Source organism: Mustela putorius, unplaced genomic scaffold (genome assembly GCF_011764305.1).
Source record: "Mustela putorius furo isolate JIRA1106 unplaced genomic scaffold, ASM1176430v1.1 tig00000551_pilon_pilon_pilon, whole genome shotgun sequence".
Lineage (NCBI taxonomy): Eukaryota > Metazoa > Chordata > Mammalia > Carnivora > Mustelidae > Mustela > Mustela putorius.
The window spans coordinates 12,086,953-12,100,088 of NW_025421412.1; the positions used below are offsets into that span (position 1 = coordinate 12,086,953).

The following is a 13,136-nucleotide window of genomic DNA, read 5'->3' on the forward strand; positions in this document are numbered from 1 at the left end:
CATCTTCTCCTGGAACTCGGTCTCCATTTATAAGTCTGATGATGTATCTGGGGGGCTTCAGCCTTTTTGAGCTCCAGATTGTCCGTGTGCCCAGAAGCCACAGAGAAGGCAGGACATACTGTATGTATACATGTGTATATGTGTGAGCATATATATGTATGTATACATATGTGATTTCTTTACACCAGTACCGAGATATTTTATGGGAAATTTGTAGTCATATATGTCTTTCTTAAAAAAGTCCTCTTTAACAATGAATACAGTACCTTCTGTTGGACCAACCAATATGACATAAATCCAGCATGTGAGAAGTTTGCAATGCCGGAGTCTAACATTTATTTGAGAATTTATTTTAGAAAAGAAAAAAAATAGGAAGAGGGCCCCCTCCCTATAAATACCACCTACATTTTTTGTTTTTAGTTTCAGAGGAAAGGCTTTGTCAGGCCTCAGTTTGACCACCTGGGGGCAGCAGAGGACTGCCAGAAATTTAATCCAGTGGCGTCCAAGTTTTAAGCCCCCCATTAGTAGGACATGGGAAAAGACACCATGTGCACCTTACATGTAACCATGGTGGGGTCTTATTTTTACTCTTGGATTTTGATAGGAAATAATGAAAATGATAAGTTCCACTGTGTCCAAATAGCCTTCACTATTCAAAAACACTCAGAAGATAGAGGTTCATTATGTTTGGGTCATTACTCAGGTACGTGAAAAGTAAATGTTTACAACATTAAGACATTGACCTTTTTATTGTAAAGTGCATCCTGTTGTGTATCAACAGAAGCTATTTGTGTCAAATGGAAAATTGAAAGTGAGAGCTACCTGTAGAATATTTTACATAAACCATGCTGTTGGGAGGGAAGCTAAGTCAGACATGTTTGTAAGTAAGTGATGCGTGTGCAGAACACATAAGATAACATTTTGCATTTACTTTGCTGTTATATATTGTTCTAGGAATATATTAAATTCATTTGCATGATAATTCCTATTTCCTGCTGGTACGGTAGGGCGCAAAGCCAGACAAGAGGTAGAAACACTTAAAGAAAACCTGCATTTGGTTTAAGAGAGAGTTCAAGGTCACTCGATTAAGTTGCAGAGAATGCGATTTCAGGTCATTATGGAAAAGCGTTTTCTAACTGAATTGCCCATTAGCTGCTGTGGGCACTGGGAGTTGGAGGTGTGGAAACAGACTGGTTGAGGACTCCCGGGGGATATTGTTCAGGTCTCTTAAACGTCACACTGGGAGGTGAAGAGTTAGATGAGATGGTTTATAAGACCACATCTAATTCTGAAATTCTTTGCTATCTATGAAGTGCAAGCAAGACAATGAGTATCAGTGATCATTAAATTCCCTTACTGTGTATAATACTGAATTTACAGGAAAAACGCAGAGAACACATGTATTCTTTGAAGTAAGATTACGTTTTGCAGGTTTTAAGCATGACAATATATCTCTTAAAATGGGTAAAAAATCGACTTAGATGCTTTAAAAGTATATACTCAAGACAGTAAATGAAATGTTTGGTGAAGTCACTTTTTTTTTTTATTACTCTGAAGCAGGTTTCCTTGATTTAGAAATACATTTTTGCATGTTTCCTAGCATTTCCGTTATCAGGCTATAACCTGGAGTTATAACTGAGCTACCTCACACCTGTGCCTTGCATATTCCATTCAATATGACAGTCAGTCATTGTTACTTCTTGCAATTGATGGGGTTTCAGAACTGAGAAAGTCTGGCACGATGCCTTTTTAAAGTCAGGAAATGTTTAGGGGTGCCTGGGTGGCTCAGTGGGTTAAACCTCTGCCTTCAACTCAGGTCATGATCCCAGAGTCCTGGGATCAAGCCCCACATCAGGCTCTCTGCTCAGCAGGAAGCCTGCTTCCCCCCACTCTCTGCCTACTTGTGATCTCTGTCAAATAAATAAATAAAATCTTAAAAAAAAAAAAAAGTCAGGACATGTTTACATTCTTAATAACCTTAAAAAGGACTTTAAATTACAATGCATGCTTAAACCAGCTGTTTCCACAGTCTGGGCTATATATCCCATACGAGGGACTATTTCCAGACACAGCTGAACATTATTAGATTGAGGTTTTCTTCAGAGAAGAGAAAGCAGATGGCATCACCATTTCCTCAGGTATAAACTCTGAGATTATAGACTCATTCCACAAATCATTTTTGAGCATATTAGGGTTTTTGTATGAGTCAGAGGTCAGAAAGCAAATCACATCATTTTTGCCTTGGAATATTATTCCTTATTCTACTGTCTACTCTTCGCTCATTTGTGAAGAAAACATTTTTAACAATAAAAGTGGGATGGAGATGAACAAATAGATAATAACGTAGAGGTTGATCAGTCTGATAGTTTGCAAAAGTATATGTAGTTAGTAAAGGCTGCAGACTGTGAGTTAATATATCTAGGGGACTAGGTCTTCCATGTTTGGGGCCTTCTTTTAGCAAGAAGATTTCATATCATTCAGTAGCATTTACATTTCTCACAAAATGTATTATTTTTCTGGATTCAGATTATGTGGGCCAGAGGGGGGGAAAAATAAACATAAGGGTAAAGGCACCTGTTGAAAAGAAAGTGCCTCCTGTTAGAATATGTATCTGACTTCAAGCCCAAACGTCCTCTGGCATTTGGAAAAGGCAAGTGTTTTTGTCCCTCGCACCACATCCCCTCTAACCGCCTGGCAGTGGGGAGGGGGAGACTGTTTACAGATGTGGTCGGCGTTATTCAGTCAAGCTGTTCTAGTAACAGGAGTTTATTAAACAGAGTAAGGTTCATTAAGACTAACGTAACAGATGACGTTAGCTAAAAAAGTCTCTTCCTTTGCCTTTGTGTGTTTAGAAGACTTGGGGATTTTAGAATAAATCATTTATCAGAGTTAGAACAGAATGAAAATTGTGTCCATGTGAGCAGTGAATCCCATCGAGCAATCCATGATGTATGTGCCAAAGATGGCACGTCGAGGAAGTCCTTCTCCTCTCTCTGCTCAGCCTAGCTGAAGGTAGTCTGTGAGGGCCCTGTGCCTCAAGGCACCACGGTTCCGTAGGGGAAATCAGTAGGGTTAACAGCATTCCTTACTTGCCCTGGTGAGAATCTGCTTCATCAGCTTCAAAGAGTTGCTGACCGATACTTGAAGAAATTGCATTTTCTCTTAAGATGCCTTTTTGGATGTACCAAGTCAGTTTCATTTTCCTGGGTTGGCCTGTAACATGGCGACCAAGGACTAAATCCTTGCCTCATGCACAGCTTAGTTTCAGGCATTGAGACAAGCAGTTTTTCCATGGGAGTATCCCTCGGTGAACTGTCCATGCAGTCTGTACCACTTAGACAACCTCTCCACACTGTCCTTTATTTTTGGGGACTTTACTAACACTGGCTCAGGAATATTGCTGACTTTTTTGAGACAGGAGTTTAAGGAGATGCAAAATTATAGCCAGTTGTGGCTCAGATGGATCATTTCTTTGATTATTCGATGTTTCAGACACAGGCAGACAGATTTCTATATGAATCCGTGATCCTTAAGGAAATGAGATACACAACATCGACACTCAGAGAGAGTCTAAGAGCTTGGAGAAATTTTGTCATTGTCATGTTTCCATACATATATACATAATTACATAAAAACTTCATTAGTGTGGCCATTGATTCTGTCTTTTAAAACAACACATTGCCAAGTTCCAGTCCTGAATGGGTCCAGACCTTTCAGCTGAAATTAAATGGTGTGGAAATTCTTCAGTGTGTAGGCAATTGTGTCTATAATGATCACACCTGCATACATTACCTTTCCAGAAAAAGAAAACGTCAGTTCTTTGCCAAGAAAAATATTAAAATCATCACCAAAACAAGTTCCTTATGTGATTTCCCCTGACCATAAAACTTCAGCAGCCCCCAAAGGGTCTTTTTGACCTGCGATAATTTTGGTTGGTCTAATAAAAGGTGCTATATTCCCCCACACTCCCCCGCCCCGGGTTTGTGATCACTTAGCCATAATTAACAATCTGTTTTCCTCTTTCACCATTTCTGATCTTACCAAACAAACCATGCCGAACAAGGGGATGCCCTGGCTTACAATGGCAGTGCAGTGAAATTAGTACCAAGGTGCATCCATCTCTCTGTCTCGGGGAGACCTCTTACTAGAGAAGCAAACACAGAAAGAACTAGCATGGTGCTGGGTGTTACAGAGCCCCTCTCAAGGCACACTGACTCTCTTGCAGTGTGAAAATCATGCAGTTCACAGACAGAAACCTTCAGCACTGCCTTTGTAGAGCAACACTGGGTGAAAGCACGTGATGGTGTTTTTAGCCTATTTTAAGAGCAATGCAGCAGCTTGGAAAACCTTTCATAGTCTTCTGAAAATCACTTTGTAACTCTGACATTTATCAAAGTAAGAATAACATCATGCAAGTTATTTTGTCCTAATAATATGTACTGTGACACAGTGACCTGGATAAGGAATTTGGAGTGTAGTTTCTGGGTTTCTTTGGGGTTTCTTTTCCCCCCATTACTGGCCTCAAGAAAATCCTCTAGGTTTTCTCTACTTCATTTTCCTGATCTGTATAGAAAATGTCCTGCTCTTTGGATTATAAAGAAAATTATCTACATAGTAAGTGTTGATTTATGTTTGCTCCTTGGAGTAGGACATTGTATGACGTTTCATTATATTGCCATCTTTCTTCGTCCTCTAGATCAGCACTGTAACATCTCTGCATCCCTACATGTATTTCCGCTAATGCATATCATTTCATAATTTAATATCTCAAATTGTATGTCAAGCTACCTTTATGTCCATACTAAATTGGTTTTTACAGCCACATATAGAAGATATCAGCTTGTATTTAAATTATGATTCTTCACGTCCTTTCCTTTTCTTAAACGTTCCTTTCAGACATGTACTGGCTTTTGTGCTTTTTGATAAAGCAAGTAGAATACTGTTAGCAGTGCAGTCAACTCTTGGTTATCGTTCACTATTCTGGCTGATCCTTTAGATCTTTACGTTATCGATTCACTATTTACACGGCCGTCCACCACGTGCCAGCCACTATTCTAAGAACTTCCCAGATCTTAACCAATTGCATGCTCACCACAACCCTTTGAGGCAGATACTATTATTATCCCCATTCTACAGATCAGGGAGCTGATGCATAACGAGGTCAAATAACTTGCCCAAGGTCACACAACTAGCAAGTGGCGGAGCTGGAACCAGGGCCCGGCAGCCTGACTCTGACTCATTTTCTTAAAAAACCAGTGCTGGGCCGCTGCTTCTGTCTCTGCGGGAAGCTTGGGAAATCTCTGCTTCCTTCGCCGGCTCCTCCCATCTTAAGAGCTCAGTCCGGTGGCTCAGTGGATTGGCTCCCGTCGAGGTGCCTTCCTGGTTCTGCTGTTTACTAGCTGTGGGACCTAAGACAAGCTGTCCAACCTTTCTGTGCCTCAGTTTCCTTCTCTGCATAAAGGGTTTCAGAATGTACATGCTTCATAGGGCTGCTGTGGGATTAAATGAGCGAAAACACTGAAAGTTCATAGAATTACGGTTGGCCCATAGCCTGGACACAGTAAATGTTTGCTGCTCTTGTTTCCCTTCCAGAATTGTTCTAATTGAACAGACACATTATTCATTATGTACCCCCCAACCACTGAAAAAGGGAAACAAGACCCCAGAGGAAGCCTTCCGTAAATAATCAAAAGTTGACTGCAACCACACTGTGCCGCCAGCCTCTCCGTCTGTGGTCGCTGGCCAGTAACCTTATGTTGTAATCCATGCAGGCTACGGCCACTCGGATGCGGACGTTCTCCACCAGTCGCTGCTGGAAGCCAACATCGCTACCGAGGTGTGCCTCACGGCCCTGGACACACTCTCTCTGTTTACACTGGCATTTAAGGTTCGTACTGAACAGCTGGGCCCGGTCAGAGCTTTATCTTTTAAATTAATTCTGCTTGTTTAGTTGAACCAGCAAGAACTTCCTGTGTTGTATTTTTTTATTTCAGCAACTGTTTTTGCCCCTCTAAAGAAACCACACATCCTCAGAATTCCTTAATGAAACCATCGCATGGTTAATGACTTGAATTCCTTGAAATAAAATAAAGTTCAGCTGGTCAGGGTGTGCTGCAAATGATGGAAACAGTCCCAGGAGGTGGTTGCCTTTGCCTCTCGGCCAGAGGAAAGCATCCCCCTGGAGAATATGGTTTGCTATGCCCTCGAGGCTGATTCATAATGGGAACCTCATCAGACATTTCTGCCTCGACTATCTGAGAATATCCAAATGTAGCAGCAGTTAAAATTAGTTACTTATATGTAGAAAAGCAGTAACTACAAACACATTCACCTCTTACAATTTTAAAAATACCTGTTAGTAACTTCAGTGATAGAAGCATTTCAAGGATAGAAAAGAAAAGATTGTTTTGGTCTTATTTTTAGGTTTCAGCAAGTAATATTCAAGTAGGTGGAAATGGTCTCATAAGGCATTCACTTTATTCTAGGGACCTAACACTTCTCAGGCTTGCTAATTGATTGCTTCCATTTCCAGCATGGAAGAAGGAAATTGAATTAGAGTTGATACATGATGATTATTGAAACAGTGTGTTTGTTTCCAGGGTATTTGGAAAAGATAACCAAAGTCATTTTCTGCTTTACTTATCTTTGATTCTCATAAGGTGCATTTTTTTTTTTTTAATTTTGGATAGAAATAAGTTACCCTGATATCATGTCACCTGATTATATACTCTACCTTTATTCTTCTCAGCAGTCATGCTACTCATGTCCCCATGAAATCTCATTACTGGGAACCCATTGAAGAGATGAAACACAGACCCTAACCAAATGAGTGGGAGGCCTCCACTTTCGTGGCTCTCAGAGCGCAGTCCCCTGGCCGGCCTCGGCTGCAGACCCAGGGAGCTTGTTCGAAGTACACATTCTTAGGCCCTGACCCAGCCTGGCTAATGCAGAAAGTCTGGGGGTGACCTGAAAGCCATGGCTTGAAAACCAGAACCACGTCTGGAACCTCTTTCCATTTTCTTTTCCGCGTGACATTATTTTAGATTTTATTTATTTATTTGACACAGAGAGATCACAAGTAGGCAGAGAGGCAGGCAGAGAGAGTGGGGGTAAGCAGGCTCCCTGCTGGGCAGAAAGCCCAAGGCAGGGCTCGATCCCAGGACCCTGATATCATGATCCGTAGCCGAAGGCAGAGACTTAACCCAGCCACCCAGGTGCCCCTCGGCAATGACATTTTTTTTTTTTAAAGATTTTATATATTTATTTATTTGACAGACAGAGATCACAAGTAGGCAGAGAGGCAGGCATAGAGAGGAGGAAGCAAGCTCCCTGCTGAGCAGAGAGCCCAATGCGGTGTTCGATCCCAGGACGCTGGGATCATGACCTGAGCCGAAGGAAGAGGCTTTAACCCACTGAGCCACCCACGTGCCCCTCGGCAATGACTTTTTAAATGTGACTGCTGTGTGTACCTTTATCACTGCCAGCTGAGAATCTGTAAGTTCAGATCAAAACTGTTCAGTTCTATAAGAACAGAACAGTTCAGAACAGAAACTTACAGAATCTGTAAGTTCTATCTTCTGCTTCACTCCACCATGCTTGTGCCCCTGAGACCCTTCTGCTACACGGCAGGTGGAGCCTGGCACACTGGCCAGGCGTGAGGACAGGTGCACCACAGATGTAGTCTGTCGGGTCTGTGAGAATATTGACAGTCTCTTTACTGTATAACCTACGATTCTCACTTAGCCTCCTGAAAAACGCTTGCTTTGTATTAAAGAAGCAATCTGTTCATCAAGGTTCCCAGGTCCCCCGTGTCTGGCCACCCTACAGGCTCTCTCTCTTGAGAAACAACACCTGATGTTCCCTGATTTGTGACATTTATTGTCTTGAAGGCCTTTGAGGAGATTGCTTCATGTCTCTGGACCCAAGATTTCTCATTTGAAGATTAGAAAAAGTAGGATCTGCCTCCTGTGGTCAGGGCTATTGGAAGTTTAAAGATGACCTTTGAAAGAATCTGCCACTTTCCTGATGTAGATGAGACTTTACTTCCCAGCTCCACCGGGGGCCAGATTCTAAGTCTCGGGTGGGTCTGCTTGACATCTGGAAACCCTGATGCCCTTCTCTAGAACATGGTGATTATGCCTGCTGTATGATGGACAGATACGAAGTACCCAAAGACATCTACCCTGTGTTCATGCCTTCCTGGTCCTGTAAGAAAGGGTCTAACTCCTGAGACCCAGGGGGAAGGTGGAGCTTGAGTGCTAAGGTGATCCTCTGTCAAAGTGTATATGCCTGTGAGCTAAAGCATGTAAAGCCCAGCGCCCCCATGCAGAAGTGGGAAGAGGGGCGGGCGTTACAGTGGAACAGATGTCACGCCCAGAGGTAGGCTTACCTGGCCTAGATTACAGGTTCATGAGGGGCCCTGGAACAGCAGCCACTTGGATCTTCTTCTGCAAATCATTTGCTCAGCTGAGGCATCATTTGGAGCATATCAGAAAATTTAAACTTTTACATTGAATTAGTGGACATAATTCGAGAAAAATCACCTTCCATGGATAAAAGCCCCATCGTGATCAAGTCTCTGAGTTGACTACATCTAGTAAATTGCCAAAGGTAGCCAAGAAAACATATTTTTAATGAGAGAAAATGTTTCAAAAGATTTCAGCCCTGCTAGTTACTGAGTGCCTTCCATGCCTCAAGCACTAATCTTCACAACAGCCTGGGCTGGTGGATATTCTTGTACCCCATTTTACAGATGAGGAGACTGAGGCCAAGACAGGGCAGAAAATTTGCCCAAGATCACTGCACACCTGGCCTGCTACAGCCCTTGTTGTCCATCCACTGAGCCAGGTGTGGTGGGGAGGTGGGACAGAGGAGGAGGGGACGGACAGAGAGAAGAGATGAGCTGAGGGGCGTCAAGGTAGTTGGACGATCCCGTACAGAAAAAAAGAGAATATTACCAAGCACTTCCCCAACGCTGGTCTCATGCTGGATGCTTTCGCATATGTTCTCACATTTAATGCATAAAAGGGTGTGTTTTATAAACCAAGGTAGTTATATGCAGAAAAATATGGTTCTGGGTGTTCTATAATGCCTGATTAACACAATCCCAAGTCAACCCTGGCCTTTGTGTAGTTGATCATCTTTTTTAATGTGTTTACACGTTTAACCTGAGAATGTATTTTTAGCAATCCCACCTTGTGCTTTTTCTTGATTGAGCTGCCTGGTGAGAATCTGTACGTGATGGTGAGAATCCGTACGTGATGGTGAGAATCTGTACGTAATGGTGAGAATCCGTACGTGACAGAGAAAAGCACTTGGATAATTGGGTTCTTCTAGGGAGTTTGTGCTCATGCAGACCATGAGCCTGGCCTGCAAAGACACATGAAATGAGTTACCTTAGTGACTGGTAAGCATTTGCAGCTGAAACAGCCCTTCACTAAGGTGGATTCTTGAAGCGATGTCCAAGTGAAACTAAATGCCTTCTGCCCAGGAGAGGTAGATCTGTCTTAAATAACACAGTTCTAGACATCTCATTTTGGTGCCCAGGATTTAAGTTCATTGTTATCCTATTCCTAGATCTTTAAAAATTACTGATGTTGTGTCTTCATTCTCTGAAAGGCTCATTTCCCTCAGGAGAATATGTTACAACAATCAAACCTGCCTGCACATCAGACACTTCTGAGTTGGATTTTTAACCTATTCTCCACCTTGTTGCTAGAGAGAAGCTGTGCCTTTCATATTGTTCTGTCTCATTTACTTCCCCGAATAAAATTTTCCTATCCTCACTACAGGTCTACAGGGATAAAAAAGTAGAAATGAGATACACTCTGGTGTTACCGTGTTGACTTCTGAGTGAAGTGAAGGGTGGTTTTGTTTTTGCTTCTTCCTTCTCCTGCCATGAACCTTTCTGAATGTTCAGAATTTTTTAAATATATTTTATTTTTATGTATTTTTTATATTTAGTGTATATAACTTTTTAATAAGTGAGAGAGAGAGAGAGCAGAGAGGGGGAGAGAAGAAAATTGATTAGAAGGTTACAGAAGGCAGCGGATACAATGGGGTATGTCTGGGGTAAGAGATCCTTTACCCCTTGAAATGAGGGGTTACTTTTATCTTAGTGTGAGTGACTTTTAACTGCATTCTTGCAAGCAGATTTTGGGCTCAGAACCCAAGAAGACTAAATCCTGAAAATGGGAAGTTAAGCCTTGACCAGAAAGAGTGAGGCAGGAAAATTTAACTGCTGGGGTAAGAACTTGGAGACAGGCCAGTTCCAACAGCAAGACCAGGGTTCCTGGCAAGTTTTGTACACACCATCTCATCTGGATGTCTCCAGCAGATAGTGCTGAGAGAAGGAAAGCTCATCCAGATCTGTGCAAACTTTAATCCGGCCATAATTAGGGAGAACAGTGCCCCCTGGGAGAAGTAATGTTCACAGACAACAAAAGTCATGTTCACATGCAAGCAGTTCCAAAACACTGGAAACAGCCTCCCCAGCCAGCCACCCCCAGCCAGGTGGTGAACAGCTGCTCATGGTTGAGAATTATATCATATTCCGTTAATTAAGTCCCATTTTCTGCTCATTAAATGGTTCTCTTTCACATGATGGAATTCAGTACTGTGCCTCAGAGTTTCATGTTATAAAGATCCCTGTGAATCCCAGGTGTCTACCAGCTGTGAGTCACTGGACCTAAGAAAACAAAACTTACTCCTTGAGTAAAATTTTTCTCCAAAAGTAATATGAGGTAAATCTTAAAACTAATACTCTAGCTGTACTTTGCTGTTCAACAGAATTACTTGGCCATAAGCTATCTCCGGTCATTTGGCACAGTGGTAAGATTGGTTTGGGATACTGGCCTCCTGACGTTTTTTTATTTTAATCATGTTTGCCTCGTGCAGAACGCAGACGTGTGCCCTCGCCCAAGCACACACACACCTCTGTGTGTCCTTGAAGATATAACCCTTTAGTGTCAATGCGGGTTTGAACACAACGGCTATGTGCTAGCCTCTGGCTCGGTGACACGTCTGTCTACCTGTGTGTTAGGCAGTCCGTGAGAGTTTTAGCCAGCCAGGCTCACAGGCGTTCAGTTGGTATGAATTTACTGCGTGTGCGAGAAAGTCTTGCAGAACGGTGAGAAGTAGTCTTGTTTGCTTTGTCGAGTAAAACCCGTGATGTGAAAGTCCTGCTAGCCACCACTTACTGAGCCAGGCCCATGAATGCATCAGATGCTTTTTGTACTTAACTCGCGTGATTGTGTGTTCGCAGTAGCTGTGCAAGGTCAGGTCCAAGGTCGCCATTTTACAGACGAGAAAGTAAGACTCAGTTTACCTGTGCAGATCTGTGCACATGATAAATGGGGCCTGATCAAAGCCTCTGGGTTTCCCACCTTACCAAGCTTGTCTGGTTACTCATTGCTTAACAGAGTGCCTGAGAAGCCTGAAAAAAACAAACTTAATTTTGTTTTTTTAATTTTTTTTAAACATTTTGTTTATTTGAGAGAGAGAGTGAGCAGGAGCAGAGGGAGAAGCAGACTTCCTGCTGAGCCGGGAGCTGATACGCAGCTCGATCCCAGGACCCTCATGACCTGAGCTGAAAGCAGACATTTAACCGACAGACTGAGCCACCCAGGCGCCCCACAAACTTACTTCTGGAGGATCTCACTTCCTATACCTCACTTCAGTATTTTTTCCAGCTTGTTAATCAGCTGACGCCTGTAAGGGCACTTCTTTTTTGGAATTATGCTATCACAAAAACTGCCTCTGTACTGGTTGCTGGTATACAGTAAAAATAAGTAAATACATAGAAGCCAAATCAGTACTGAGGACCACTAGTCCTTCAAGCCGTGCTACAGTTTGCTAGGCTGTTTTATGATTAGTCCCTCCTCTGATAGGAAGAAGCAAACAGCCCCTGGGTGGCTCAGTCAGGTAAGCATCCAGCGCTCGATTTTGGCTCAGGTCGTGGTCTCTGGGTTGTAGGATCGAGCGTCGAGTTGGGCTACATGCTCAGCTTGTCTCTCCCTCCCCCTCTGCCCCTCCCCTCCCTCATGCTTGCTTTTGTCTCTCTCTTAAATAAGTAAAATAAATAAACTCTTTAGAAAAGAAAAAAAAAAGTCTCACAGCAGAAATTTAGTTATAGGCTTATTTGTACTCCATGAGGGTTTTCTGCCTTCCTGGAGATACATGGTAGAGTTTGTTTAAATTACAAGTTGTCTTAGTACCTGGGACATTGAACCTTTGAGTCTAAAAACCGGATGCAGCCTCGTAGGGGTGTCTGGCGTGTCTCACTAACCAAGCTGTCCTTGTGTGTTTTCAGAACCAGCTCCTGGCTGATCACGGCCATAATCCTCTCATGAAAAAGGTTTTCGATGTCTACCTATGCTTTCTTCAAAAACATCAGTCTGAAACAGCTTTAAAAAATGTCTTCACTGCCTTAAGGTCATTCATCTATAAGGTAAGAGGCTTCCTCGGGGGAAGCCCTTGCTGATGACCATCCTTGTGTGCTTTGCCCCTGGAGTTGGGGGAGCACTGATGTCCACCTACCCGTGCTCTCTGGTGTTCGCCTAGTTCCCCTCGACGTTCTACGAAGGGAGGGCCGACATGTGTGCCGCTCTGTGCTACGAGGTCCTCAAGTGCTGCAACTCGAAGCTGAGCTCCATCAGAACGGAGGCCTCCCAGCTGCTGTACTTCCTCATGAGGAACAACTTCGACTACACTGGAAAGAAGTCCTTCGTCCGCACACACTTGCAGGTGCGCGCGGGTTTGCTCGCCGGCAGGTTCTGTGGGATTCTGTGTTAGCAGCAAGGCTTCACTGCATTTACTGGTTTACCTCAGCATAAGTCGGGCAAGGTCTGGCCTTGAATGGACTGGAAAGTCACATTTACTGGTCTGGTTTATTTCATTCTCCACATGCTAAGATTTGGGCCCAAGGTGCGTTTCTGTTTGACTCAATATTGGACTGACTGAAATTCCGTTGAGTCATCATCTGCTAGAGTCTGTGTGAGTGAGCGTGACTCACAGCAAATATCTTAGGTAAAACATAGAAAGTCCAAAGTAATTCTTTTTTAAAATTTTTAAAAGATTCTCTTTATTTATTTGAGAGAGAGAGTGTGTGTGAGAGAGAGCACAGAGGCAGAGGGAGA

At 42.9% G+C, this 13,136-nt stretch overlaps 1 protein-coding gene across 24 annotated transcripts in view; it reads left to right on the forward strand.

Moving 5' to 3' along the window:
* DOCK9 (dedicator of cytokinesis 9) overlaps window positions 1–13,136 on the forward strand; it is a 275,916-nt gene that overhangs the window by 226,070 nt on the left and 36,710 nt on the right. For all 24 annotated transcript variants that reach the window (XM_045081367.1, XM_045081374.1, XM_045081380.1 and 21 more), the window contains exons 39-41: window positions 5,772–5,887; window positions 12,311–12,448; window positions 12,562–12,744. In XM_045081367.1, coding sequence (XP_044937302.1) covers window positions 5,772–5,887; window positions 12,311–12,448; window positions 12,562–12,744 — 437 coding nt within the window. The remainder of the gene's footprint in view (window positions 1–5,771; window positions 5,888–12,310; window positions 12,449–12,561; window positions 12,745–13,136) is intronic.